This window comes from Haliaeetus albicilla, chromosome 10 (assembly GCF_947461875.1).
Source record: "Haliaeetus albicilla chromosome 10, bHalAlb1.1, whole genome shotgun sequence".
Lineage (NCBI taxonomy): Eukaryota > Metazoa > Chordata > Aves > Accipitriformes > Accipitridae > Haliaeetus > Haliaeetus albicilla.
The window spans coordinates 37,484,450-37,509,948 of record NC_091492.1 but is presented as its reverse complement, the minus strand read 5'-3'; the positions used below and the strand labels follow the sequence as shown (position 1 = coordinate 37,509,948).

Below are 25,499 nucleotides of genomic sequence, written 5' to 3'. Positions count from 1 at the left end.
CAGGCTGGCTATTTTTGTCTTCCAAGGAGCACAGATGCACGCAGCCACACATGGGGGCACGTGCACACACAGCCTCTTGCAACAATAGTTTTAACTCAGAATACTTTGAAGAGTCTGCTTGATCCCAAATGCCAGAGACAAAGGTACAAAGGGATAATGCCAGCAAATAATCTAGCTATTTGCAGCTCTCCCCTTCCTTCCAATTGTGGAAGAGACCCAAGACAATTTCTAGAGTGCCAGCACCATGGCATCCACACCACAGAGAATCAGCATTTTAACTCCCTACATTACTTTTCCACCCCACCTCCGCTCCAGGCTATGTCTTACCTGTCCACAACAGTCTGATTTGTATTTGTTACAACAGCAGTCCCTGAGGTGGCTTTGGATCGTTCTGTAAATCTGGAATCAAATGCTTTCATAGGTTCAATCTTGGATGGAGTTGTCAACACAGAGGAAGACGATGCAGGAGGAGCAGTTGAGGCAGAGGTAGCATTTACACTGTCAGTAAAACAGACAGGAAAACAAGGATTGAAAGAAATTTAGTATTGGTAACCTGCACTGCTCATAACAACTAGCTAGCATTCATTATACTGGCTAGAAAGCATATTGAAAACCTTTCACTCAAGTACATACATGAATTATGATATGCTTTTTCCCCTTTCATGCATCAGTATCTTGCAAGCTTTGCCTACTCTCAAAAGCTGTTTATGATACATCTCAGAGCTAAGAGCTTCATGTGGCCGCATAGATGTATCTAGATTAAAAGACCCTAATTCATTGATTATGTATGTTTAATTCAGGAATGAAATTATACTTTCAGCTGGTACTTACGTACCCAAAGGGAAAGGATCACTATTTTAAATGATGACTGGGGTTCCTGGTTTTAACCCTTGTTCAGGTTACCAAATATTTTCCATTACAAGATTATATTCCACTGTTTATCAATCTAACAATTTGGGCTGAAAAAATTCATGCCAGGTTTTGATTTTGTTGTTGAAGAATCCAAACTAATTATTAGGCCTTTCCAAGCATAACTCTAAGGCAAAGGAATGTGTTTTCGCCACACTAAAGCATTCCAGGGATCTGTTATTTGGATAGCTGTTTACTTCAGAGATTTTTCAATTCATTCAGAGAATGAACTGAAAGAAAGAACAGCTCTAAATAACTGATGTTTGTACTAAAAAGCTGTTAGAAGTCCAATTTCCAAAGAAAAGGAGACTTAACAGTTTGATCTGTCAATCATTTTTCATAGTCTACCCACTCATTTTTTAATCTGTGGCAAATTTCAACTAAATTTGATGGAGTGGTAGAGGTTCCAATGACATTGTGCTCTTACAAATGCTATAAAAACACATTGAGGAGAAGCTGCCAAGTCAGTGTTACCACTGAGGAAAAAGCAAGTAAAATTTAGTTGTTCCATAATTTGAAAGACACACTGGCCAATCAGCATATGTGCTCATTGACACATCAATGTCACTGTGCTCTGATGGGGTTGTTATACGGGGTAGAAGTATGACCATGTTTGAAGTGAGGAGATCTACAGGACACAGGACAGAATTTGAAAGAAAACAAGCTTCATTCCTTCCACTGCTGGAAAACCTTCTATTATTTACTAATAGCAACCCAGTAATCTATAAGCAAGCCAATTTGTTAGAGGATTAGCAATCAACTGCGTACCTCATTGCACTGAAGTTCACTTCCAGAACTATGCATATGGATTTATTCATATTTAAAGTAACTAAATACTAATAAAATCTTGATGTTTTCAGGAATGTTAGATTCTTGAAGTTTTTCCGTAAGGACCCTACTTTAATAATTGCTTGATTACAGAACTGTAAACAAGAATCAAAAACTTAACAGTCATGTAAGCGAAAAACAAAACTGCAAATACTGACCCATCTTTATTAGCTGCATCATCTGTTGGTTTTATACTGGCTGCTGTTGGCTCTACAGAAGGCTTTGAAGTATTAAGGGAATTTGCTGCATTAGAATCTAATGACATGAGCTGCTGGTTACTTTGAGAAGACATCATTGAGCCAGATAGGGATCCAGATATTGGGATGCTATTGAAAAACGCTGTAGAAAAATCCCTAAGCAAAAAGACAACAAATATATTTCTCAAAAACACTTTAAAAATAACTGAAAAAGAATAACTAAACTATTTATTCCATTCTTCCCTTTTCCACACGTGGATACTCATATACAACCTAAATAAACCACCAACACCTAACTTTCCAGAGTCATTTCTCATATACAAAGGACACTAAAGTCAGTATTAATGTAGAGATGAACCTGCAGATATACATCACTCATCTATAATGGTAGATAATAAGAATTAGCCTTATCTATTAGAAGTGAGATCTTATAGCTAAGAGAACACAGGTTGAAACTATATTCCATAAGTAGACGCAAGGTATTTCCAGCAAGTGCTTCAAGATGCCATAAGATTAAAATAAGTCAGAATTCTGAGTTTGTATCAGAAAAAAAAAAAAGATAAAAAGGTAAAGAAGGATTTTAAAGACAACTTCCAAACGTACCCAGTGTCCAGCTGAGCTATGCAGAGAGGCGTGATCCTTCTCCGACCATCTGCTGTTCGTGTTTCAACTTGTTTTTTTAAGAGATTCTGTTGGGAAATATATTTCATCATAATTTCTGATAAATAGGAAAAGCTTTTTTTCTTTTTTTTTTTCCAGCTGACAAGAATAAGTGTATTATATGAAAGATGTTCCTCAATTAAAAATCTGTTGTTAAATATTTTTTCCGTATTGCTTTTGAACCATGCTGTTATTGCATAATAGAATCAATCTACATTTTTATTAACACAAGTGTATTTTAATATCACAACTTTTTTTTGACCAACAGTAGGTGTTTTTTAAGTAGAAGTTCATACAGTACAAAGTACAATAGAATTCTGATTCTGAACATTCTTTTTAATTTAAGCACACGCATTTGCAATTCTGGATCTATCCATCTGTAGAAAAAGACATCTGTGGAGAATGTAATCCACTCTCCACATTACAGAGTCAAGTCTGAAACATTCTCATCTGTGCGCAATGAATCCTTCATTAAAAGTTGTGTTCTGTGTTTAGGAGAGAATTAAATAATGCTTTCAACTGCCTTCATTGGGAAGCTGAAGCACAGTTCTACAGTTTGGCTATTAGCTACCTTTAGTTTCCCTTCTGCACACCAAGAATTTAGCACCCATCATAGAAATATCCACAAGCCTTTTTTCACATAGTCTTACTTCTGCTTAAAAGCATTTTAACTTTTCAACGAGTCCCAGTAATATCAGCTGGACCATTCATGGGTTGAAAGGTGCCATTCAACACAAATAAGGAAGCAGAAATTGGTTTTATCATAAGCAGTTTCATATTTATCAGCTTAGAACTTGACACTATAAAGTGACTATCCAAGAACACCTACCTTTCTAATGTCCTCCAAACTCTCCCCATTAACCATGCTTGCCACTTTGGGAGCCGCTGTCGCAGTCCCAGATGCTTCCCTAATTGACGCATTCTTCTGCTCCACCTGCTGCTGTTGCTGTCTCTGTTGATACTTGAGCATCTCTGGATTCTCAATAATGGTCGTAGACAACTGAGCCTCAGTCATTATAGCTAGGCTTTTACCATAGGTGGACTGATGAATGTTGCTCTGTGGGCGTTAAAAATGTATCACACAAAAAGACTGACTACAACTGCTAACATGACATCACTAATTATAATGTAATGGAATCACACGAATCTAATGGAATCCATAAAATGCAAATGCCCTCTGTATCATTTATACACTACAGTTTTTTTTCTTTCTTTATATTTTCAGCTAGCACTAAATCAATACATAAAATAATTGGAATTCAAAGCTTTAGTTGCTAATAGCAATGAGAATTAAAAACAGCCAACAGCAATCAGTTTAAAAAGACTTGCATATATGCAAGTCAAAGAGTAATTTTAAAGTGTTTTGACGCACCCACTCCTTGTTTCCTTGGCCAAATAATTACTTCAAATGTATAATGATGTGTAAGCAAGTGGATGTTTTCCAAATAGACTTTCTTCCAGAATAGAAACTAATTTCACTAACTCATTTCTTGACTACTCTTTTTTAATGATTTGTAAAGTAGACAAGAACCCATTCTTCTGTAATATGGAAATCAGTCACTACATAAGTCTACAAACAGTCCAATATTTTAATTGAATCAATACATCCCTTAAATATGATCACAGATTCTCTGAGTGCTTACTGTACCTTTTCCTCCTCGCTGAGTGGATCTCCAAGTTCATCCTGGGAGAAGTCCAAAAACGCCACTGATCCATCCATGGAACACACCAGGATACCGAGTCCATTAAGGGTCCTGAAGAAAACAAAGGCCCATCTTTGTTTTCAATCTCTTTCATTGATGCAAAGGGGCAATACAATAAATTGCTCAATAAAAATCTTAGCATAAGATTATTATCACAGCAACTCTTGATGGAACCAAAGAAGTGGGACAGCAAGGAGACAGGGTGATGGACAGCAGGAGTCCGCGTGCCGATATTTCTTTGGAGACTGCACACAGGAAGGTGGCATTAAAACAATACACCTGCCCATGGCATGGTCAACACCATGAAAACCTTTCTGTAGGGGTAAAACAGAATAGTGTTCACAATGAACAATGAGAGAAAATTATAAATGTATTTGCTTCAAAAGATGTACAAAATCTGTGTGCTAATAGAACTGGGTGAAGAAAGGGACCTTCAGCAGATAAGCAATTGATACGCTTTTAAGGACCTATTAACCGCTTTTTGGGGGCCATGGAAGATGAAGCTTCATCATGCATGGGAAACAAGTAACAGTCCATTCCTATAAAGACCTTACAGTCCAAATAAACAAGATAGGAAGGAGAAGGGATGAGACTCTTAATAGAGAAGCTCTATGTTGGGTAATGCCTCTTTATCATCACCTGAAGCAACAGCAATAAAAAGAAAGCAAGCTGTGCATCTGAGCAGTCCAAAAATCTCTGTACTAGGCAAGAACATATGTTTGATTTTGTTGTTGTTTGTTATTTGGGTTTTGAAGCAACCTGCACATGTTCTTGTATGTGGGGATATATTGTAACCCCCTTCTGGAGGTCTCAAAAGGTTTTCTCGGTAGAAGAGAAAGAGGAGAAGCTATACATTCTAGTCTTAATGGAATGATAACCTTCCATATATAAGCTATTATTGCACATTTGAAAAAAATAATATTTGATGAGTTTTGACTGCTAACCCAGTAACTTCCAATTATAGAGCTCACATGGACAGCAACATAGTGGCTTACAGATGACTTGTTACAGAGAACAGAAGAGGAAAGGGAAGCAAGCAGAACTCTGAAGTCCTATCCAAATTAGTCCAGCAAGACTTAATGTATTACATGCATCATGGCTATAGGTGTAAAATGTCTTTTTTCATGGTGGCTGGTGTCCTGATAGCATCACGTCCAGAGAAGTTAACCTCAGCACAATGTAACTACATTAACCAACACTACTCCAAGTTAGAAAATTATAAAGTCTTGTTGAGAGCTTTCTGCTTGCTTGGCAGACAAAATTGCTGAGCCCCTATTGACCTCTGGGTCCCAGCAATTATCCCATGAAAACATAATCATGTTCAGATATTATGATGATGCATCCAAGTCTAAAACTCTAAAATAGAAATGAGACAGCTATAACAATATAATAGTATCAGATTTCTCTGAATTTACTCAAGTCTGTTTTCAGAATGGAGCATGTTTCTGGGAACATTCCATATTATTGACATTTAGCCATACATTTCAATTTGTAAACAGGATATAAAATAACAAGCTTCCTGATGATCCTTTGTCTCTCAAATATCCCACAAAACCATTTCCTCAGAAATTGAAAAATGTTAACCAGCTATTACTCCCAATGACTTTATGCCATGAAAAATGTGAAAACTGCAGATGGAGAAATAAAACACACTACAGGAAAACAAAACTACTCAAAGCCATTGTACGACAACAATAGCAGCACTTCTCATGAAATATTCCATTTATTGGCTTTCTAGTCTCAGTCTGTAATGAAAGAAAAATGTTTTGGTTTTGAAAACTTTTTATCGTGCTTCACTGAGCTTCATGGCAAAATCCACATGGCACACAGAAAACAGGAAATTATAAAACTGTAAGCTTGAAAATTTACACCATAAAACCACCAAGACTGTTACAGCTATTAAGGTAGAATTTAAAAAAGTTAGGAAGTGCTAGAATTAAGACAACCTATGTAATCAGCTGTATGCCTATCGTGAAAAAAATATTAGTCTTTTCCTGTACAGAACCCTTAACTCTGTAAATCACCTGATGCATAGGTGCAGAGTATTTTTTTTAATACCATTTACTGAGTGGTCTTGTGGTTATTTCTCCCTATTATGAAAGTCTTGCAGTGAATAAAGAACTACTAACTTCTGCATTTTTATGACAGGCCTTAGGAAGAAAGCAGGAGAGGAGAGAGTACCACTAACTGCGTGCAGAAAGAGGAAAACAAGATTTGGGACAGTAGACTGCTGGGAAAGTGGGTTGTCCAACCCAACCCAAATCACTAGATATGTCCTGCAGTCTCTTGGGAAAGCTCAGCACTTGCCCTTCTACTATGTTCTCTACTATGTACTGTGGTTGGGTGGATGGAGTGTGGTTGGGTGTAGTAGGTTCATTATCCATTCTCTGAGACTTGCTACATGATCAGCCTCTGCAACTCTTCAACACAGAGCAATTTACACCCTTCATATGGTGCTGCAACAACACAGTATAACTACATGTTTACTAAAACCAAAAGCTATTGCATTTATTTTCTTTTTTATATACATGAAAATCCTTCGGGCAATTCAAATGATGAGTGAGTAGTGCATATGTGTGTATAAATGAGTGCATGTCCTGGTTTCAGCTGGAATAAAGTTAATTGTCTTCCTAGTAGCTGGTATAGTGCTATGTTTTTGAGCTAGGTATGAGAAGAATGTTGATAACACTGATGTTTTCAGTTGTTGCTAAGTAATGTTTAGTCTAAAGTCAAGGATTTTTCAGCTTCTTATGCCCAGCCAGCAAGAAAGCTGGAGGGGCACAAGAAGTTGGGAGGGGACACAGCCAGGGCAGCTGACCCAAACTGGACAAAGGGGTATTCCATACCATGTGATGTCATGCCCAGTATATAAACTGGGGGAATGGGGGAATTGCTGCTCAGGGACTAACTGGGTGTCGATCAGCAGGTGGTGAGCAATTGCACTGTGCATCATTTGTACATTCCAATCCTTTTATTATTACTGTTGTCATTTTACTAGTGTTATCATCATCATTATTAGTTTCTTCTTTTCTGTTCTATTAAACAATTCTTATCTCAGCCCACGAGTTTTACTTCTTTTCCCAATTTCCTCCCCCATCCCACTGGGTGGGGGGGAGTGAATGAGCAGCTGCGTGGTGCTTAGTTGCTGGCTGGGGTTAATCCATGACAGTGTATGTATAAAACATTTTAAAAAAAGAAAAAGGACTTTTTCTTTTGGTATATTGTGTCTTTAGGCATGAAGGAATGATTGGTCTAGAAGGTTCGCCTGAATGTCATAACTGTACAATGCAATAACTTGTCATAGACATAATGCACATAAAACTCACCAAGTCCACCATGTCATGTTATAAAATACATAGTCTATGAAAAAATTTCAGAGAATCATAACAAGTAGGAACTCATTCCACAGGTATTTTACTGCATCATTCTAAATACATTAGGTTTTATTCAGTTTTAATGTTACACAACCTTAAGTGACCACATGCTAGTTGCTAATGTTACTACCAAAGATGTTGCAGCAGAACCAAAACCTTCAGGAACCAATTACTTGTGTTCCAACAGCTACAATCTGTACTGTTTAAAGGAATTTCCAGTTAATGTGTATACCTAAAGTTGATAGCAACACTTTGACTTTTGTAACAAACAGCAGAAATCAACTTACCAGGAGATGTCCATGATAGACTTGTCAAACAGCTCATGTATGACAACTAAAGGTCGTTTCAGACACGTGAGCTTAAAACAGAAGAAAGAACACTCAGAAATTTAGAAGTTCTACACTACCACAGATATTGCCACATCAACAGTCTCCCAGAGTCTATCAATATTCACCAAAAAAGATCTGGCCAGGATACAGCTGTATGCCTGGTGGTATATCTGAAACATCTGGTTACCCATTCCACTACTGGCACAGAAAAGCTTTGGGGAAGAATAGCTGACATTCAACCCTCCCCTGCTTTCAGAAACACAGACTGAATTTCTTAACCAACTCTGCCTTTACATCGCTGTCACAGAATACTCTCCACTACTCAAAACGTAATTCTGCAGATGCTAAAGACAGTTTCTATTCTAAGCTTTACTGAGATAAGGATGTTGCAAACTGCCAGCGCAAGGGGAAGATGCAAAACAGATTAGGTTTCCATGCCCTCACTCAGACTACCTGTCTAGGTGAAGCCTATCAAGAGCAAAGAGAACTTGACACAGAATTCTTCTTAAAGAGGATTCCTCTACACTTATAAATCAGCTTAGTAATAAAGAACTGAATATGAAAATTCCCACTAACCTGTTCCAAATCAGACATTCTAAGCTCTTTAATGTTAAATCAATGGACTTAATATCTATAGTATACAGTACAATTGAAATAAAGCAGGAGAAGTCAACATGGTCTAGGATGTACACGCTCATAGGTTCACAGATGTAGTGTAGCAGTCATCTTTATTTCTTTTATGTTTCCATAGGTCTGTGTTGTATAAATGTCTATTAAGCTCTTGAAGGCAAAGACTGCCTATAACTTTGCATCTCTATAATACCTAGTATAACCTCAACAGGCACCCTAAATGAAATCACAGTATAAATAGAAAGTAAAACATACTGAGAGTGATACTTTGATATGGGTATGCTCTGGTAGCATTGCCAGAAACAGATTTAGTGTTATGCATTTAGCGATTGATGGATAAATATCACACTGGAATCTATAAATAGTAGATTGCAGTCAGCAATTGGTGTGTTCTGGCACATGTTCTCATCACAAAGCTTTACAAACCAGTTAAATTTATTCCTTGTCCTTTGCAGTTGCCAAACAACCCGACTTGCATTTATAAATGTGAGAACAGCTACTCTTCTCTTAGCCAGAGTAAAAATTTTAGTGTAGATTTCAAAGTAAAACCCAAACTAGATACTGAAAACTTGAAAGTATACTTAAAAAGCTCATTCACTTCACATTCCTTTCCATAGCAAAGACAGAAGCCAGGGATTGAAGCCAGAACAAAGCAGAAAGATGAGTAGTATATATGCTCAGAAACTGCTATCCTGTGCCTGCTACATTCTCCTCATACCCATAAAAGCAAGACTAACAAAGCTGGACTCTAAGAGTGATTAATGGATAGGTGGGCTAAACATGGAAAAAGAGTAAAGTCATTTTCTTAAGACACTCACATGGAGAGCAAGTAAAAGACATAGGAAGAAAAGAGGGCTGAATTGTTTGTTAACTGTGGTAACACAATATTTCCTTTAACAGTTCCTCCCCCTTACCAGAGCAACATACTCTGCCACTGGCTTCTAGCTGCTCTTGGCTTTAGAGAAATGAACTAATACCAATCCACTTCCTTCCCCCCAGCTAATCCTGTAACAACAATGAGGAAAAAACCTAAACATTAAACTAAATATAAGACCTAATGCTGTACATGTGACCTTTGTGCTAAACCCCCAAGTTATCCAAATGACCACATTAGTTCAAAGGTAGCAAAAAAACTACTTACCCAGACAGAGAGAGATCGATCCTTACTACCAACAGCACAACAGCAGTAGGGACAACTTGTCTTGGTGGAGCTCCCATTCTTTTGTTTCTTCTTGAAGATTTTTGGATTGAATTTCTGAACAAATTGAGATGCCCCAAATTTTATTACAGTAATTACATTTTAGTAGGAGATCTGCTTTAAAAGCAAGTTTCCCACTTAGGAGTGAAAAAGAAACATTTCATAGAAACAAAGTCCCTAACCAGACTATAAGAGCACTGACAAAAGCCACATATGCTTTCTGAAGGGGCTTTCTGAATGCCTCAACAGGAATAGCAAATACTATTAATTTTATTAGTGATCAGGAACCCACCAGAAACCTAGTCACTTTAATCAAGTCACTAAACAGCTAACAAAGCTAGTGTTTGGCATTCCTAACATGCTCCTGTATTTTCCCTTATCTTGTTCATCTACGTCCAGTTCTTTTCTCACAAGAGCAAGCTGATTGCTTCCAACATGTGAAGTTGACATCTTTTAATCACCACCATGCGTTTGCTTTACTAATCTTGACACCTACCTTTACCTCATCCCATTTATGCATAAAATTACCAAAAAGCACATATTAGAAGTTTTACTTCAGGCATAAATTACTGTCACTCACTCACCACTACTGTAACTGCCTTCCGATGCCCTACAAAATCCATGTTGGTTTTCCATCCATCTCTCTCAATGATCTGAGCCGTAGGTCCAGAATTATTCATGGCATGAGCAGAAACAAGATAGTGACCATCAGGTGACCAGCTAAGACGCAACACATGAGTTGTCCCTCCACACTGACAAGAAAAACCCAACATACTAGAGCTTTAAAAGTGTTTGGTGAACACAGGATTTTTAATACAAACTATTTAAACTTTAGATTTAGGGAATATGACTACAAAGTAAGTTTTTTGTGCATATAAAAGAATGACATTACATACAATTCTCAGCACTTCAGCCACATTTATACAGGTGATCTAGTATTACTTATGAAGCCCTACCAAAAGGGGGAAAAAGGAGCCCAGAGAACTGTTTTAAAGGAAACAAAATTTAAGTCTTTTTGGATACTGTACACTCAATATTCATCACAGTCTTAGTGACAGGGCTGCAGCATACCTATAATAATACTGAGACTTCAGCTTGCAACACCACACATGAATTTAGGCATTTACAGTCTACTACAAAGAGTAATTGCACTAATCACAATACCGTAAGATCAGTGCAATACACTCCACTCACTAAGCACCAGCTTCTGTCCCCAGAAATTTGATCTCTTGACCAAAGTCATCACATAACAGCCCTATGATGCCAGACCAAAGATCCCTCCTAAGTACTTATCTTGTTTCTGATAGCAGCTAATAGAAGATGCATAGGGAAGAATGTCAGAACAATGTAATTAGTCACAATACTTCCTTGGAATAACCTCTCCATTTCCAGGAATTTACTTAATTGTTTACATAACCCACGTAAACCTTTGGCATCCACAATATCCAATGGCAATGAAAATCTCAGTTTAATCACGTGTTGTGTGAGAAAGCAGCTCTTTTTTTTTTTCCCCTTTTGAACCTGCCATCTGATAGTTTCCTTTGATTCAGCACTGTTAAATTAACTAATATTTGTGCAGAATCAGAGTTATTCTTATAATTTTTGTTCATTCTATAGGAATTCATTTTGAATAGTCACACATTCTGAAGTACCTCATCAAAGGGTTTTGTGATGCTGGTTTCCAACTGCCAGTCCATGGTCCGCCACACCTTCAAACTTCGATCATCAGCCTGAGAGGCAATATATTTCCCAACAGGATCCCAGGTCAGTCCCTTCACCAAGCCAGAATGCCCCTTCAAAGTGGCAAGAATTTCTGTGCAAGCAAAAATTGAGAATACAGAGTAGCTACTGATATCTCTTATAGGACAGAGTGTTGAGGAGATTTACAAGATCTTTTTGAGACAGCACATTAAATATAACTTCCTTTAAAGTACAAACAACAACCTATCGACCAAACTGGAACCTGTACTTAAGCTAAGAATGATATAAAATGTGGTAAAGAGAACTCTGGCCAGAATAAGGGGTGCAGAACTTTATAAGAAACAGATCAGAGCAGGAAGACCAGCAGAGCCCAGGCACTTCAGAATAGCACTTTCAAGCTATGGAAAGCAGCAGTTTAACTGGAACTTCAGTTAAACATTCACCCTTTCTTCTGCACCCAAAGATTATCACAACAAATTCAGCTTTGTGCACCAACGTGAACTACGTCAAAGCTGTGACTGAACAGGCACACAAGCCTGGCAGACCTGGTAACCTACTTTCAGTCAATCTCTTGCTTTTCAGACTGTGAGAGAAGAGGCTGAGAGTAAGTACTGCACAGGCTACACAGCTAGCTTGAAAGCCTAAACCCTCTGACATCAGGATTGTAAAGAACCCTAAAATAAGTGGTAGTGACTAGGCACCACACATTGGGAGTTTTAGCCTGCATCAAGTTGTGTGGTGAGAAGCAGCCAAATAAAGGCACGTGCTCCCTAACTGCCACAGACCCTCGCAGGTCAGCTAAAGCTGTCCAGCGCACCGGCTGCACCTGGCACCATGGTCCTTGAGAAACAAGAGGCCTCGGCACTGTGTGAATTGCCAGCACTGCAGCAATGGAAGAAAGAAAATGGCCATCAAATGTAAGACTTGAGAACTTCTGCTGCCATGAGGCTCCCCTAGTCCTTCCTTCCTCCCCTTCATCATGTAAAGTCACACTGCTTATTAAGCAGCAGCATTTAAAATGGGGTAAGATAATGCACCCCCCCCCCCAAAGGCAAATGAATGGAAAGTCCTGTACATACGAAGGTAATAGGTAAAAAATATATGCATGTATAGATGTAATATCAAGCTGAAGTTCTATCTATTTGGGATTTTGCAGAGAAGGTGAAAAAGAAAATACATGTAATAATAACATTCATGTAAAACCAGCAGCACAACCTGAATGTAGCTGTTGTCTACAGCAGAGTGGAATCCACTGCTCATTGCCATCCAAACTTGGAAGGACTGACTCACCAGATTGCAAGCGTGTCATCTCAAAAGACAGACAACCCATTTTCATAGAGAGATTTTCACAGTCAGTGAAATACACCCATGGAGGGGAGAGTTTGCCACAAAGCTTTACATACTCGCACATCTGAAATGTAAGAATTCTCACCTGGAAATTTGACAGCATTCCAGATGACAACAGTGTTATCCACACTACAGGATGCCAGCCAGGCATCATGTGGAGACCACGCTACATCCATGACATCTGTTTAAAAAAAGTTTCCATTTAAGATGTTGATGGCAATCAGAGAATCCAAAAATCTTTTTAAAAAGAACTTGCGTGGCACATTTTTCCTATCACCGAGAAATTATTATCATCTCACAAGAGTAGAAGGTAAGAAAGAACATAGCAAGACCCAGTGGGAGTAAGAGTCTCCAACTTAAAATGTTCAATGGGGAACAAAACAAAAACCAAACCAAAACAAAAACCTCCAAGGCAGAGAATGCAATGTTTAGTGATTATAGGAAGTACTAATGCCTGTATAAAGTACTTTGTCTTGTTTTGAATGAAAAAGCAACAGCAGCTATTGCAATGCACTCGTTTTACTCCAACACAGGTGGAGTGATCAAAGTGATTTCAATCTTGATTTTAATCATTGCTCAAGTCAGCAGGTGCAAATTGCATTTCAAATTATCTATTTTATTCATCTTTCACATTGCTCTTCAGTTATTTTTTCTAAATAAACATTAGTATTCTTTGATTTACAAAAATTTTCGCTTTTGCCAATGAGGACATTATTCACTGCAAGTGTGAACATTTATTTAAATAAAAATACAGTTTAGCTTCCTTTATTCAGATTCATTTTTAAGCCAGCAAATAGCAAAATATAAGTTTCTTAGTTGCTAATTTTTCTACTACATAGTTGCTGGAAGTTACTTGTACGAAAATCAGCATTTGATTAAAAATGACATTTTCTTTAAGGTTTTCATTGTTGCTCTTAAAAGTAATTCTCAATTGCCACCAAATATATATATGTTTTGAGCAAGAAAATGTGACCCTGAAAAACAATTTTTTTTTCAAAATACATGCAAATTATCTTCATTCAGCACCTTTTAACTTACCCCCTGAATGGCTTCTGAGAATCGATACACACCTCCACTGCTCAACATTAGTAAGTTTGCTACTGGAACCAAACACAGTGCTAGGTCCAATGTACCTAATTAAAATAGAAATAGTTACCAACAGAACCACCTCAAGTTCTTCAAGCCTTCTTTCTAAAAAAAAATCAGCTGCACTGTACACCTTTATAGTCAGTTACTTCTGCAATGAAAACTGAAATTTTTGTAGAGAAAGTAACTCCAGTTATTTAAAAAATAGCTTCAATAAAATGTCCCATTTCTACAGTTAGCAAAAAATAATCGCATTTAAGGTAATTCTTCAGATCTCATCAGGAAGCTTTCTTCAAGGACAGAAGAAAATGCCTCAGCTCCTCGAGAGGAGAGAGACTGCCCATGACTGCAGCCCAAGAGACAGAAGAGACCAAATCTCCAATACCAGTGATATGGTGTCACAGGTTTCAGCTCTTTACACACCAGGTGAAGCAGTGAGCTTACAAAAGGCCAGCACAGGGAAGAAACACTAAGAGATGTGACAGAGTTAACCTACTTGAAATAAAATGTAAAATCAAAAAGGAAGAAACATGCTTACGCAGCTCGTTTCCACACCATGATCAACTTGTCATCTCCCCCTGAAGCCAAGTAAACTCCATTGTTTGACCATCGCACACAGTTCACGCAAGCTGAAATGCAGAAAAGAAAGTTTTTAAGATGAAATATGAGAATAAGTGGTTCTGGACTGGGGACAGAGTTTATAATAAGCAAACTTGACAGGAGATATTTTGGATTTAAGTGTGCTTTTTCCACTCAAAGCAGTTATTCTGTCTGCTTTAGATAAATGAATTGGTACTTATCTTTCAGTAGCAGTTGAGGAACTTCTTACTTAAAAACCCCCTATTCTTTATTTAAAAAAGCTTCACCAAAAAGTAGCTCAAAAGAAGAAAGATTAATATTGATCTAACAAAGGAAACTGCTTGTGGTAAATGAGGAAGGATTAAGAGGGCAAAGAAGGAAAGACATATCTTGAAGAAAAGATGCATCTTGAAGAAAAGAAGGGACAGCCTGTTCAGGCAGCCATTATACTTATTTCTTCTCTTGCCCTTTCCTTCAGAGCTCCCCAGTTTCTCAGAATGTGCATTATCAATTACTTTGAGGCCACAGCTAGAAAAAGTTCATAGGGAGGAGGTTTCCAAAGGTATCTATATTTCTCTGTACATTTTCCCACATTTTAACGTTTTCTGCTGAATAGCTAAAGAAGCGTATAGCCAAAGTATGAGACCACTCTGCTGCATTTTATTGATTCTTCACCACTGGACAGGGCATGATTTTTATAATTATGAACATGGAACACTTAAGCTTTGGCAAATTACCAACAGTCAGTAAAAAAGAAAAGTAAAAAAACTCCAGGTTTGTTACCTAAGTGATTGTCCATCTGACAAAGCATCTTGGGAATATTTTCATTCTTTTCATCTTCCTCTTTCAGGACAGGAGCCATATTCCAGATCACAACTTTCCCAGAATCCTGACCTGTAAGAGAACAAAAAGCCACCCCCACTTTGAATATATGCAAAAAAAGCTTTTCAACTTAATCTCAGTTCCAGAACAGATGCTAAAATTTAGGCAATACTGCAGTGGGAACTTTGGAAACATATGAATACAGATACCATTCTGATATAATTACACTGAGTCAGAAGTGTTTTCTTTTTCTTGAAGCTATTAAAAATAAAGTTATACAGCCTTGTTCAAAAATCATACTGCACATAACTGATACCAGCTATAGGGACAAACTACTTATAGTAAGACTGTATTTTAAAAGAGAAGGGATATATTCACATTCTAAATTGTAACTATTGTAGCCAACAAAATTATTCACTACTGTGATCCAAACAATATTTTTGCATATATTTCTTGAGCTATTCCATTCATATAATTGGATTTTTTTGTCCAAATAGTTCTACTCTTTTGCAGGTCAAAAAGCCCAACTTCACATTCAGTTTCTCTTCAAATAAAAAAGAAATTTGGCCAGTATGGCCACAACTCAATTATTGCAAGTACCATCTCAATGACGTCCAAGAGGATGAGTACATCAGAAAATGTGACCCTGCCTTGTGCAGTAACAACAGCATTTTTCAATATATTTTAATGACTTACATAATTACCTTTCTTAGAAGTGATGTGTTTTTAAAAGGGTCAAACCAATTAAAGTGTTGTGAAGGCACAAGATTATTATTATAGCCCAAAATTCTGCCTTCTATCAGTACGCAGGCATACCTTGTCCTCCTGTCGCAAACTTGGTCCCATCTGGGTGAATGTCCACTGAAAATATTGGCTTTCCTGAAATTAGAGAACAAGCAGCAACGTATTGAGTTGTTTTACAGTCAAGAGAATGCAGTAACACCAAAAGAACCATAACTCTTCTGGCTGGCAAATAACTTTCTTCTTCTAAAAGCTATAGCTGTAAGAATTACAGTTGACTACAAGAGTAGAAAGCAACTCGATGACAGAAACGACAGCCTGTTAAAAGTGTATATGGATGTTATCGTGCCATAACAAACCAATGATAACTAAGGACACTTGATCCAGCAGGATATGCCAAATGCCCCAAAGCAAAATAATACCACAAAGCAAGCGCCAATGAGGTAAAACTGTATTTGAGTAAGGAATTTCTTCCAGGTTTCTACAGTTCATTAGCTGATGACCCGAAGCAAGTTTTGTTTTGGTTTCTGTTTTTGGTTTTGGCTTTGTTTTGGTTTTTTTTAATCCTCCCCAATCTCAGACTGCATCTGTTGGTCACACAATTACCTGTCTCAAATTTAAATTCTGTTGTTATGAAACTCTTCTACCCAAAGACTAGCTTTTATTTTTAGGGCTTCCATATAGACAGAGGAAGACTAACCAACTCCAATATTACTCTTAGATCCTTCAGTTCTCCATATGCTACATCCTTCAGAAGAAAACTAGCAACTTTATGAAAATGTAAACTCTGTAACAAATAACTAACATAGTTGGGAAGCAGCTTTGGAAACCAGACAACTCTCACTCTCAGCCTATTCTGCTCTGACCACTGGATCACATACACTCTCCGATATGTTCACAGTCCTTTTAACCTTTGCAGGAGAAGGAAGAGGGGAGAAGCAAGCTTACTGCCTTTCAGTGATGCTGAAAGAGCTACCACTAAGGATTACTTGAAGGAACACACATGTGATTTCCACATTAAAATAATTTTGGGCAGCAGTCCCAACCCTTTCAAACTGGAATGCTTCTGCAAGCAAGATCACACACATGCCAGTATAAAATAAGGTGATTTATCAAACAGCCAAACAGCCTAGCACCCACGTACCAAGATTACTTGATAAATTTCCCATGTATGTCAATTCTTGCACGGTATCTTCATGATATATTAAGACATAAATGATAAAATCTGGAGAATTTATGCAGCGACAGGTTTTATGTTGCAACTGTAGCATCTGAATTTCTTGATGCTAAACTGCTAACAAAACCCTCATCCAAATATCCAGTATTTCTTACTTTTTGAGGGATATGCATTTTGCTTCATGTCAATTTTTATTTTCTTTATGTTGACTTGTTTTAAGGTTTATTTTATTTGGATTTATATTGCAACTCTGACATGTGATTCCCCTTAAAATTTTTACAGGCAGCCAAGCAAAGACCTTAAGTACAGTAAGATGGCACTCAACTTACATTCCTCCCAAGTCCTTTAGACTGCATAAAACACATAAGCTGAGACTTAGCTGTGGCTTTTCTTCAGTTTGTTGTGCCTCATTCTATCTTTTATTCTATTAATTTGAATGCAGCATACAGGGCTAAGCTGAATATTTGGAGACGCACAGGCAAGAAACAAACATTTTTTTTGCCCTTCCCAGGATGTGGAAGTTCCCTTTAATTAACCCAGCACATCATCTGAAATAGTTTAACCCACCGACACTTACGGAAACAGGTCATTCTATAAACCTCATAGGTGAAAGAGTCTACCTTTTCAATCTGCATCAACAGTCTTGGGCAAGACAACTTACTATACTCTCAAATTTGTCATTAGACATGAAGAGCAGAGTGCTCCTTGTAGGAAGCCAGTTATCAGAGACTTTGTAACTGTACTAACCTGTCTCATTTTGTTTATGTATCATTCACACCAACAGGAAACACTTCCCCAGCAAATCAGAAGGAGCAGTAACCTCTAACACAGGGGCATCAATACTCAGGAGAAATTATGGCTTCCAGAGCCAGCACAGCACCTATGAACAAGGCTTCAGAGTTCAGGTGGTTTGTAGTTGAACAATACTGTATTTAAAATTGGTTTAATAGATGCAGCCATCTCATACAGGAAGGCTCGTTCCTCCTCTGCTCCGATTCCATCACTCCTCCTTCCCAAAAGTCTGCATTAAAAAGTAGCCGTGACCAAAGCACATACTGCTAAGTTTGTCTGACAGACACATTGGCTTCTCATTTTTCAGGCAAAACAGATATGCTATACATTCTGGAAAACTGTGAAGTCATTGCACCTGTTGCTTTGCAAAAATTACTGACATAATTTTCCTTTCCTTTACTAGGTGTTTAAAACTAGCATAGCCTCTCCAATTTCTGCCTTATCTTAAGAGCACAACTCTACAAGAGCAGTAACATCAGCTTTCTTCCTCCTTCTGGGCAAAGTTTTTGCACAGATCCACAAATGGGGTTGATGGAATTATTTTACTTATGGAGCCAGAGGTAACTTAGCTACAAATTCGCCATAAAAACTTAAAATTAGCCACACCACACCAGGGAAAACGTCCACCTAGCCCAGTACTGTTCAGAAACCAGCACTAGATACCTTCCTAGGGATCCGTACAATGGTAAGCACACAATGCTGCTTCGTAGGATAATCTTCCAGCTCCAAAAAATTTCCAACTCTGAGTTCTTGAATCAGAGTCCCTCAACAGACTTTTCTTCTATAAATTCAATCAGCCATTTCTCAGATCCATAATTAACATCGACAGCCCCTAACATGAAGAGATCCACTGCTCAGCCATGGATTCTCTGAAAAGCCACCTACTTCGTCTATCCTGCACCTGCTACCCGTTACTTCAACACCCCTTAATTCTCATACAGGAGAACGGTGAACAAAAATCACTTGGCATTCACCGCTTTTCTGCTACTCACAACTCTACACACATTCATCAGGTCTCCAGCTCAGTCCTCCCACTCCTAGCCCAAGGAGTCCTACTCAGTCATTCCTTGTACAAAAGCCGTCTCACACTTTTGATCATTCTGGTCACTCCACTATGAGCCTCTTTCAGTTCTCCTGTATTTTATGACACGGAGGGGAACTGGCATTGAAGACAGTGTTCAAAAGCAAATGATCCATGTATTTATATAGTAGGATAATGTTTTCTTTTTAGTTCTTTTCCTAGCATAATTTTGGTTTTTGATCTAATGAGCACTGAGCAGATATTTTCATAAATTACTATAATCCTAAAAACTCAGACCTCAGTGGAAATTGTCAGGTCACAAGGCATTATTTTATATGTGAAGTTTAAAAAGGGTATGGACTTTGCACTCAGGAAAGGTGGCGGTAATAAACGAAGCCCTCAACAGGTTTCCTACATGGCTCAACTGTGATCCAGGAAGGGATCTTACCCCACAGGTAACTAATCATACACAATGATCTACCCAGTAAACTTGGGCTTTTCCCAAGAATTTGCCAATAAGCTTAAAGCACAATGACTTGCGAACATGAGGCCCATCAAATTAATCTCCTGTAAGAGCCAGGTAAATATTGTTTCCATCTGATGGATAACTTCTGATACATTGGACTAGTTTCATGCATCTCAATCTCACCAGCAATGTCCAGATGCATCCAGTGGTTAATCTTTAAAGACATGCTTTTTCTCCCTAGAAACATTAGTTTACTAAATCAAGTTCCAAACTTCCAGGATTTTGTACAGATAAGTCTTCCATTTTCCATAAACAGGAAATCTGTCAAACTACACCCAGGCTCAACCTGTCACACCCTCTTCTTAATAGACATTCTGCATTAATCAAAACACAAACAGCAACTGCAAAATGCCATGTCATATACTGGCACAACAGAATACTTAAAGTCCACCTGGATGAAATAATATTTACAGGTCAGTCTGGATTTTATTCCAAATGGCTTTGGATATTATTCCAAGATCCGAGTGTAATAAAATTAAACATGGACTGTTCAGTTGCTTAGAGCACAGTTTTCAGTTTGCAACACTTTCACTGTGCTCTTCTACTTCAACTGTAAATTGAAGTAATTTTATTAGTGGAGGAAAGCATAAACTTAAGCTGATAAGCAAACCAAAGAAGGAAGCAACTACTTATGAACTAGCTCAGGACCACAGGGCACCAGGATTTCATTCGTGGCTCTGGCTGCAATGACCTGTTGGTGAAGCCAAGTGTAGCAGCACCCTTGTTTGGATGCCTGCGGGAAACAGTAACTACTGGATATAGGAAACTAAGCTTCTACCACTTCAGCTAAAAAGATCATTCATATCCATATTTCAGGCAGTAGTAGAGCTACTGCATGTTTCAGGACCAGAAAGCATAGAGACTCATGGTGGCGTAATCCAGACTAGAGAGCACCTAATCTGGACCCTTTGGCCAATGCTCAGAAAGGAGTCGTAGCTTTACTATTTATTAGAAAGCAGCATATCAATGTCACACACCATTCAGTTCCTATCCAGCACAAACACTGCATGAAGTTTCAAGCCAGTTTTGTTACATACTCATATTGAGGAGTACAGAAACAGATGAAATGCACATGGAGTTCACAGTGGCACATTCAAAGTTTCAGCATTAGGGGTAAGAGGCATTAGAACGCCAATGCACCAACTTGGAAAGGAAAATCTTCCCGATGTCCTGCTCCAGAGCTGCGTGTGCTTTTCTTGGCTACTGAGAAACACAGGGTTTCTCACGATTAAATTAGATTACTTAGATTTAAAAAAAGGAATCACTAGTAAAGCTACATATTATGAACGTGTATTAGCTCTTTCAAAATCTAGAAGCAATTTCTTTACATTTTGAATGTTTGCTCTCTACACTTTTATGTCTATCCCTCAAAATACAGAACAAGTTCAATAATCATTAGATTGTTTGCCCAAGTAAGCCAAGACTTGTATTTGTTTCCAGTTTTATCAATCTAGAGATGTCAAATGATTTAAAAGGAAAGAGAGCGAGCAGATTAAGTGATCACAAGACAGAAGTTTAGCAAGACAAAGTCATTACCAGGGGGCTCTTTCCTCCAGGGTACCATTATCAAGGGAATATCATTTACAGTGGTGGATAACTGTCACAGGTTAAAGCTGTAAGACTTGTTCCATACTACTTGTGGTTTATCAACTGATCACAGATACCAGGTTTTTCCTCACTTCCTTCATTTTCTCAAAAAAACGGAGGAGCCGCCATTATTTGATAGCAACTGCTTCCTTCCCCGGGTCCATGTCTTTAGCTGATTACGTTGTTAGATCCTGTTGAAGCAAGCCAAAAGGCACAAGGTCCCTGATTCAAAGTGACTGAATGCTTTCCCATGCTCCTACCTGGAGATGTGTTGAATTTCCTAACAGTAATCATGCATCAAAACAAAATGTGATACTTAAGCAGTAACATTAAAAATCTAACAGTGCGTTTTAGGATGTTTTGCCCTCTTTTAATAATTTCTAAAAAAAAAAAAAAAAAAAAAGAGTTTAAATTATTGAAGCTCCCAGCATCACATGGCATACAGAAGCAAACCAGGTTCATTAAATACAGAACACCTTACGACAGACCAGATGTCTTGTTGGATTATTTGTTTAAAGAACCCAAATATACATTATGTACCTGATAATGCAACAAGCTTGGAACAAAAAGTTCTGAGTAAGATAATTCAAACCCAAAAAGAAAGTCCCATCTTTAAAAAAAATACAGCAGCTGAAGAGAAAAAGCAATTTTAAATATTGTGTAATTTTTGTTTGTTATTTAACTTTAGGCAATAATCAATGAAATATAAAGACAATCTTACGTTAATTTCTACCACAATATGGATGAGTTTCTATTCATTTTGCTACCAGGCCATCTGATACGTGACATCTAACATGACTCACAAATCAATTCAAATATTTACATTCCACCATTACAGCTTGGAGAGATAATAAACTCTGTGCCTATATTTAAACAAAAGCAGGCTCCAATTTCTACAAGTTGTCATACGCAAACAGCACCTTGGGGTTTGCACAGGTTTCTCGGAATGGCAAGGGACCTCCATTCCCGCGGGGCTCAGCATTTGCCCGCATTAGCCATCATTAAGCATCAGGGCTCTCAAAACCTTGTGTGCTGAATATGCATATACAACTGTTGGATGTGTGATGCATCTTTATAGAGGTACTGAATGGAAAACCGGGAAAGAGAAGCAAACCACATCATCTGTATCTTACAGTCATCCGTTCCTGCCCCCACCATTAGATTGCACTTTTCAGTATTCTTCCTTGCTCCAAGTCAAATAAACATGGGAGAGAAGAACACAACAATAATGAGAACTTCATGCAAAATCTAATAAACCCACATCAAGAGCGTGAAAAGCTTACGGAAAATGCATCTGAGGAAGAAATATTTCCAATAAGTACTCAGAAAAAGTGACATTAAGAACACCAAGATAAAAACCTGTAGAGCCAAAATGTGTTAAAGTGCTTTTACCGTAAATGCACAGCATCTCGGCTGAGCAGCATATGATTCCCAGGTGTACTGAATTTCCCTGCTACAACACTGACTTCTAATGTCTATTATCTCATGGAGAATGTATGCCTGTAAGCATCATTAAACTCATTCTAGTCCATTCAGTAAAGTACAAACCCCAAAACTGAGTGAGGAGAGGGAAAGGCTGGAATGACAGCACCTTGATCTGGTGTATGGAAGAGCCAGTCTTGCTATCAGGACTCTCGCTCACAAACCAACAACAGCGAAGCGGCCTCTTGTGCCCGTGGAGAAAATAAAAAGGAGTAAAAATTATCACAATGACCCTCCAATACACACAGTATAAATTACCTTTACTCTGTTTCTGGAGAGGTTTCAGAGCAAATAGGTAGGCCCATTAAGAGTGATGGAGACTACTTGCATGCACCAATGCCTGCAGGATCCGGAACCTGGGTACGTTAAAAGAGGCCAACTAAACTCACCGGTTTTCATCCTGCACTCCTTGCCCCAAGGATAAGAACACATGAATGTTATATAGTCCTATATATGTTAGCAGACCTTAAAGCATTTTACAAATGAAGCCAGTGATGAATGTCTGTTTTGCAGGTGGTGAAACTATGACAAAGTGACTTGCCCAAACTCATCCCAGCAGGAGAGCAGCAGAAATGGGAATAAACTTCGGGACTATCGAGGTCCTGTGTAGAGCACTAGCAACTAGACAAGGTATCGCAGGGCTTTATAAGTGGAGCCTCGCTGCAAACTGCTTGGCTGAAGACTGTTTTCTGCAATGGTGAGACGTATTTTAAATTCCTGTAGATTTCAAACAGAAACCCATACCAAAAGGTGCGCTCGTTAAAGAAATAAGGGAAGAAGGTACAGATCTAATCTCTACGATCTGCAAAGATTTAGGCCAAAAGTTTTTATTCAGCTGCTCATAAGTGTCTTCCCACTGAAGGTCCAGAATGGCACAGGACAGTCTGCCCACAGACAGCCAGAGATTAAGATGTAAATGCTACCTTTGTTTAGATTAACCAACCAGAAATGTAAAAAAAACCATCTCAAATAGAGCACTTTCACATTTTTTCAGTTCAGTTTTTTCAGCCTTTCGTTAAAAGGCTAGGTCCATCTGCTGACTATATGGCCCCCAGAGAGTAGTTCAAGTAAAGATGCATGCGAATTGCAACTCGAGGCTTAAGTTACCATTGTCAAAATCTGCAGCATGATTACAAAGACAACAAGGCATGCAGAAAGGCAACTGTAAAGTTGCATCTGCGCTTTTTAACCCAAAGCACGCTTTTCCAGCTTGAATAAGCTGGTCTCCAGCTTGGGTTTGTTCTAGATACCAATCAGCTAGAAGAGTCCAACTATTGACATTTACACCAGGGTATAAAATTTGCAGTTGAAATAAAGCTGTACCCGTGAATCTGAGGGCAAAAGTTGCATAAACAGAAGGGAGCTCTTCACGTTAGATTTCTCCTCACTGCTTCGCCAGGAACAGTACAGATGTTACTCTGGATATTTACCGTAAGCGGTGTAAATACGTAACGCTGATGCTACCCTGTACTCGCCACACTAGGGAAGTATAGAGCTTTCAGCCAATATCGACACTTGATTCTGAAAGTGCTTTAGCTCCCCAAATCTCTGCAAAGATCACTAGAGGAGTGGCAGGCGGGATACCGCGTAAATTCAGGGAGTTGTTTGGAAAGTTCCGTCGGAAGAATCTTCGTCCCGCATGGCCAACAACAGCACAGACGACCAGCGCTGAAGCTCTGTCAGTCTTGTGCGTTGGCAGGGGACGTCGGTACATCCCAAGGGGCAACCTCCTCTCCCTTTCGCCCAGACTACTCTCGGATTCGAACTACCCCTCTCCACTTTCACAAGCGTGAAGCTGCTCAGCCTTCGTGCCCGGCAGGTAAAAGCTAAAAGCCGCTCGGTCTTCGGCCAAGAGCACTTCACCCCTCCCTGCAGAACCCGGGAGCCGTGCCCCGGCTCTCCCCCCCCCAGCACACAGGCGAAAACGGTCCCAACGGCGGCCACCAGCCCCCACAGCTCCGGCGGCCGCTGGCGCGGCACCCTTCAGCCATCTTCTGGAGGACGGGCTCCGGCCGAAACGCAGCCAAACTCCGCATTTGGGAAACCGCCCTTCCCTACGAATCGCACCTCCATCCCCCTGCCAGCCCGCTGCCTCCCCCACGGGCCCACCAGGACACCCGGGGCGCTGGGGCAGAACTTGTTGCTCCCCGCTCCCACCGCCGCCGCCCGCCCCGAGGCACCTGCAGTTCCCCAGCAGCGCGGCGGGGCCCCGAGCACGCCGCGGCCGCCCGGCAGACGGCGAGGCGGCGGCCACCAACGGCTCCAACGGCCCCGGCCGCCCCACGCCCCCGTTCAAACTCGCCTCACGCGTGTGCCGCGCCCCGGCCCCCCCCCCTCCCCGCTCCTCTCCCCGGCGCCCCGCCGCACCTGCCCGCCCGGCCCCCGCCGGCACCTGCTGCCCGGCCGGCCCTCACCATTGTGGTTGACCCAGGTCGGCTTCAGGAGCTTCATTGTTTCCCGCCCGGGGCCCCCGCCGGCCTCCGCCCTCGGGACCCCAGGGCGGCTCCGCCCGGGCTGCCTCCGCGGCCGAGCCGAGCGGCAGGAGCTCAACGGCCGCCGGCCACCATGGGCCCCCGCCGCGCGCCGCTCTGCCCGCCCCCTCCGCCGGCCGGAGCCGCCTCAGCGCCGCTCCATGCCCCGGCGCCGCCCGTGCCGCAGCCCCCGCCGCCCGGCCGCATCCCCCGCTCAGGCTCCCGGCGGCTCCCGGCAACGCCGGAACTCGGCGCCTGGCAACCGCCTAACCGGCCCGGCGGGAAACAGCCGCCCCCGAACCCCGGCGTTCCCCCGCCTCGGCCGGCGGGGGGCGAGAT

At 40.0% G+C, this 25,499-nt stretch overlaps 1 protein-coding gene across 2 annotated transcripts in view; it reads right to left on the bottom strand.

Moving 5' to 3' along the window:
* Window positions 1-25,437, bottom strand: part of HIRA (histone cell cycle regulator) — a 38,839-nt gene extending 13,402 nt beyond the window's left edge. The window contains exons 1-15 of one of the 2 annotated variants that reach the window (XM_069795049.1): window positions 25,104-25,437; window positions 16,180-16,242; window positions 15,325-15,435; window positions 14,501-14,591; window positions 13,915-14,009; window positions 12,962-13,057; window positions 11,481-11,641; window positions 10,413-10,580; window positions 9,772-9,885; window positions 7,959-8,029; window positions 4,243-4,348; window positions 3,424-3,651; window positions 2,538-2,623; window positions 1,896-2,090; window positions 328-498 (exon numbers count right to left, since the gene is read on the bottom strand). In XM_069795049.1, the coding sequence (XP_069651150.1) occupies window positions 328-498; window positions 1,896-2,090; window positions 2,538-2,623; window positions 3,424-3,651; window positions 4,243-4,348; window positions 7,959-8,029; window positions 9,772-9,885; window positions 10,413-10,580; window positions 11,481-11,641; window positions 12,962-13,057; window positions 13,915-14,009; window positions 14,501-14,591; window positions 15,325-15,435; window positions 16,180-16,242; window positions 25,104-25,140 (1,793 nt within the window). In that variant the 5' untranslated portion in view covers window positions 25,141-25,437. Of the gene's footprint in view, window positions 1-327; window positions 499-1,895; window positions 2,091-2,537; window positions 2,624-3,423; window positions 3,652-4,242; window positions 4,349-7,958; window positions 8,030-9,771; window positions 9,886-10,412; window positions 10,581-11,480; window positions 11,642-12,961; window positions 13,058-13,914; window positions 14,010-14,500; window positions 14,592-15,324; window positions 15,436-16,179; window positions 16,243-22,798; window positions 22,875-25,103 lie in introns of those variants that run through there. The other variant, XM_069795050.1, reaches the window with a different exon arrangement.
* Window positions 25,438-25,499: the final 62 nt, after the last annotated feature.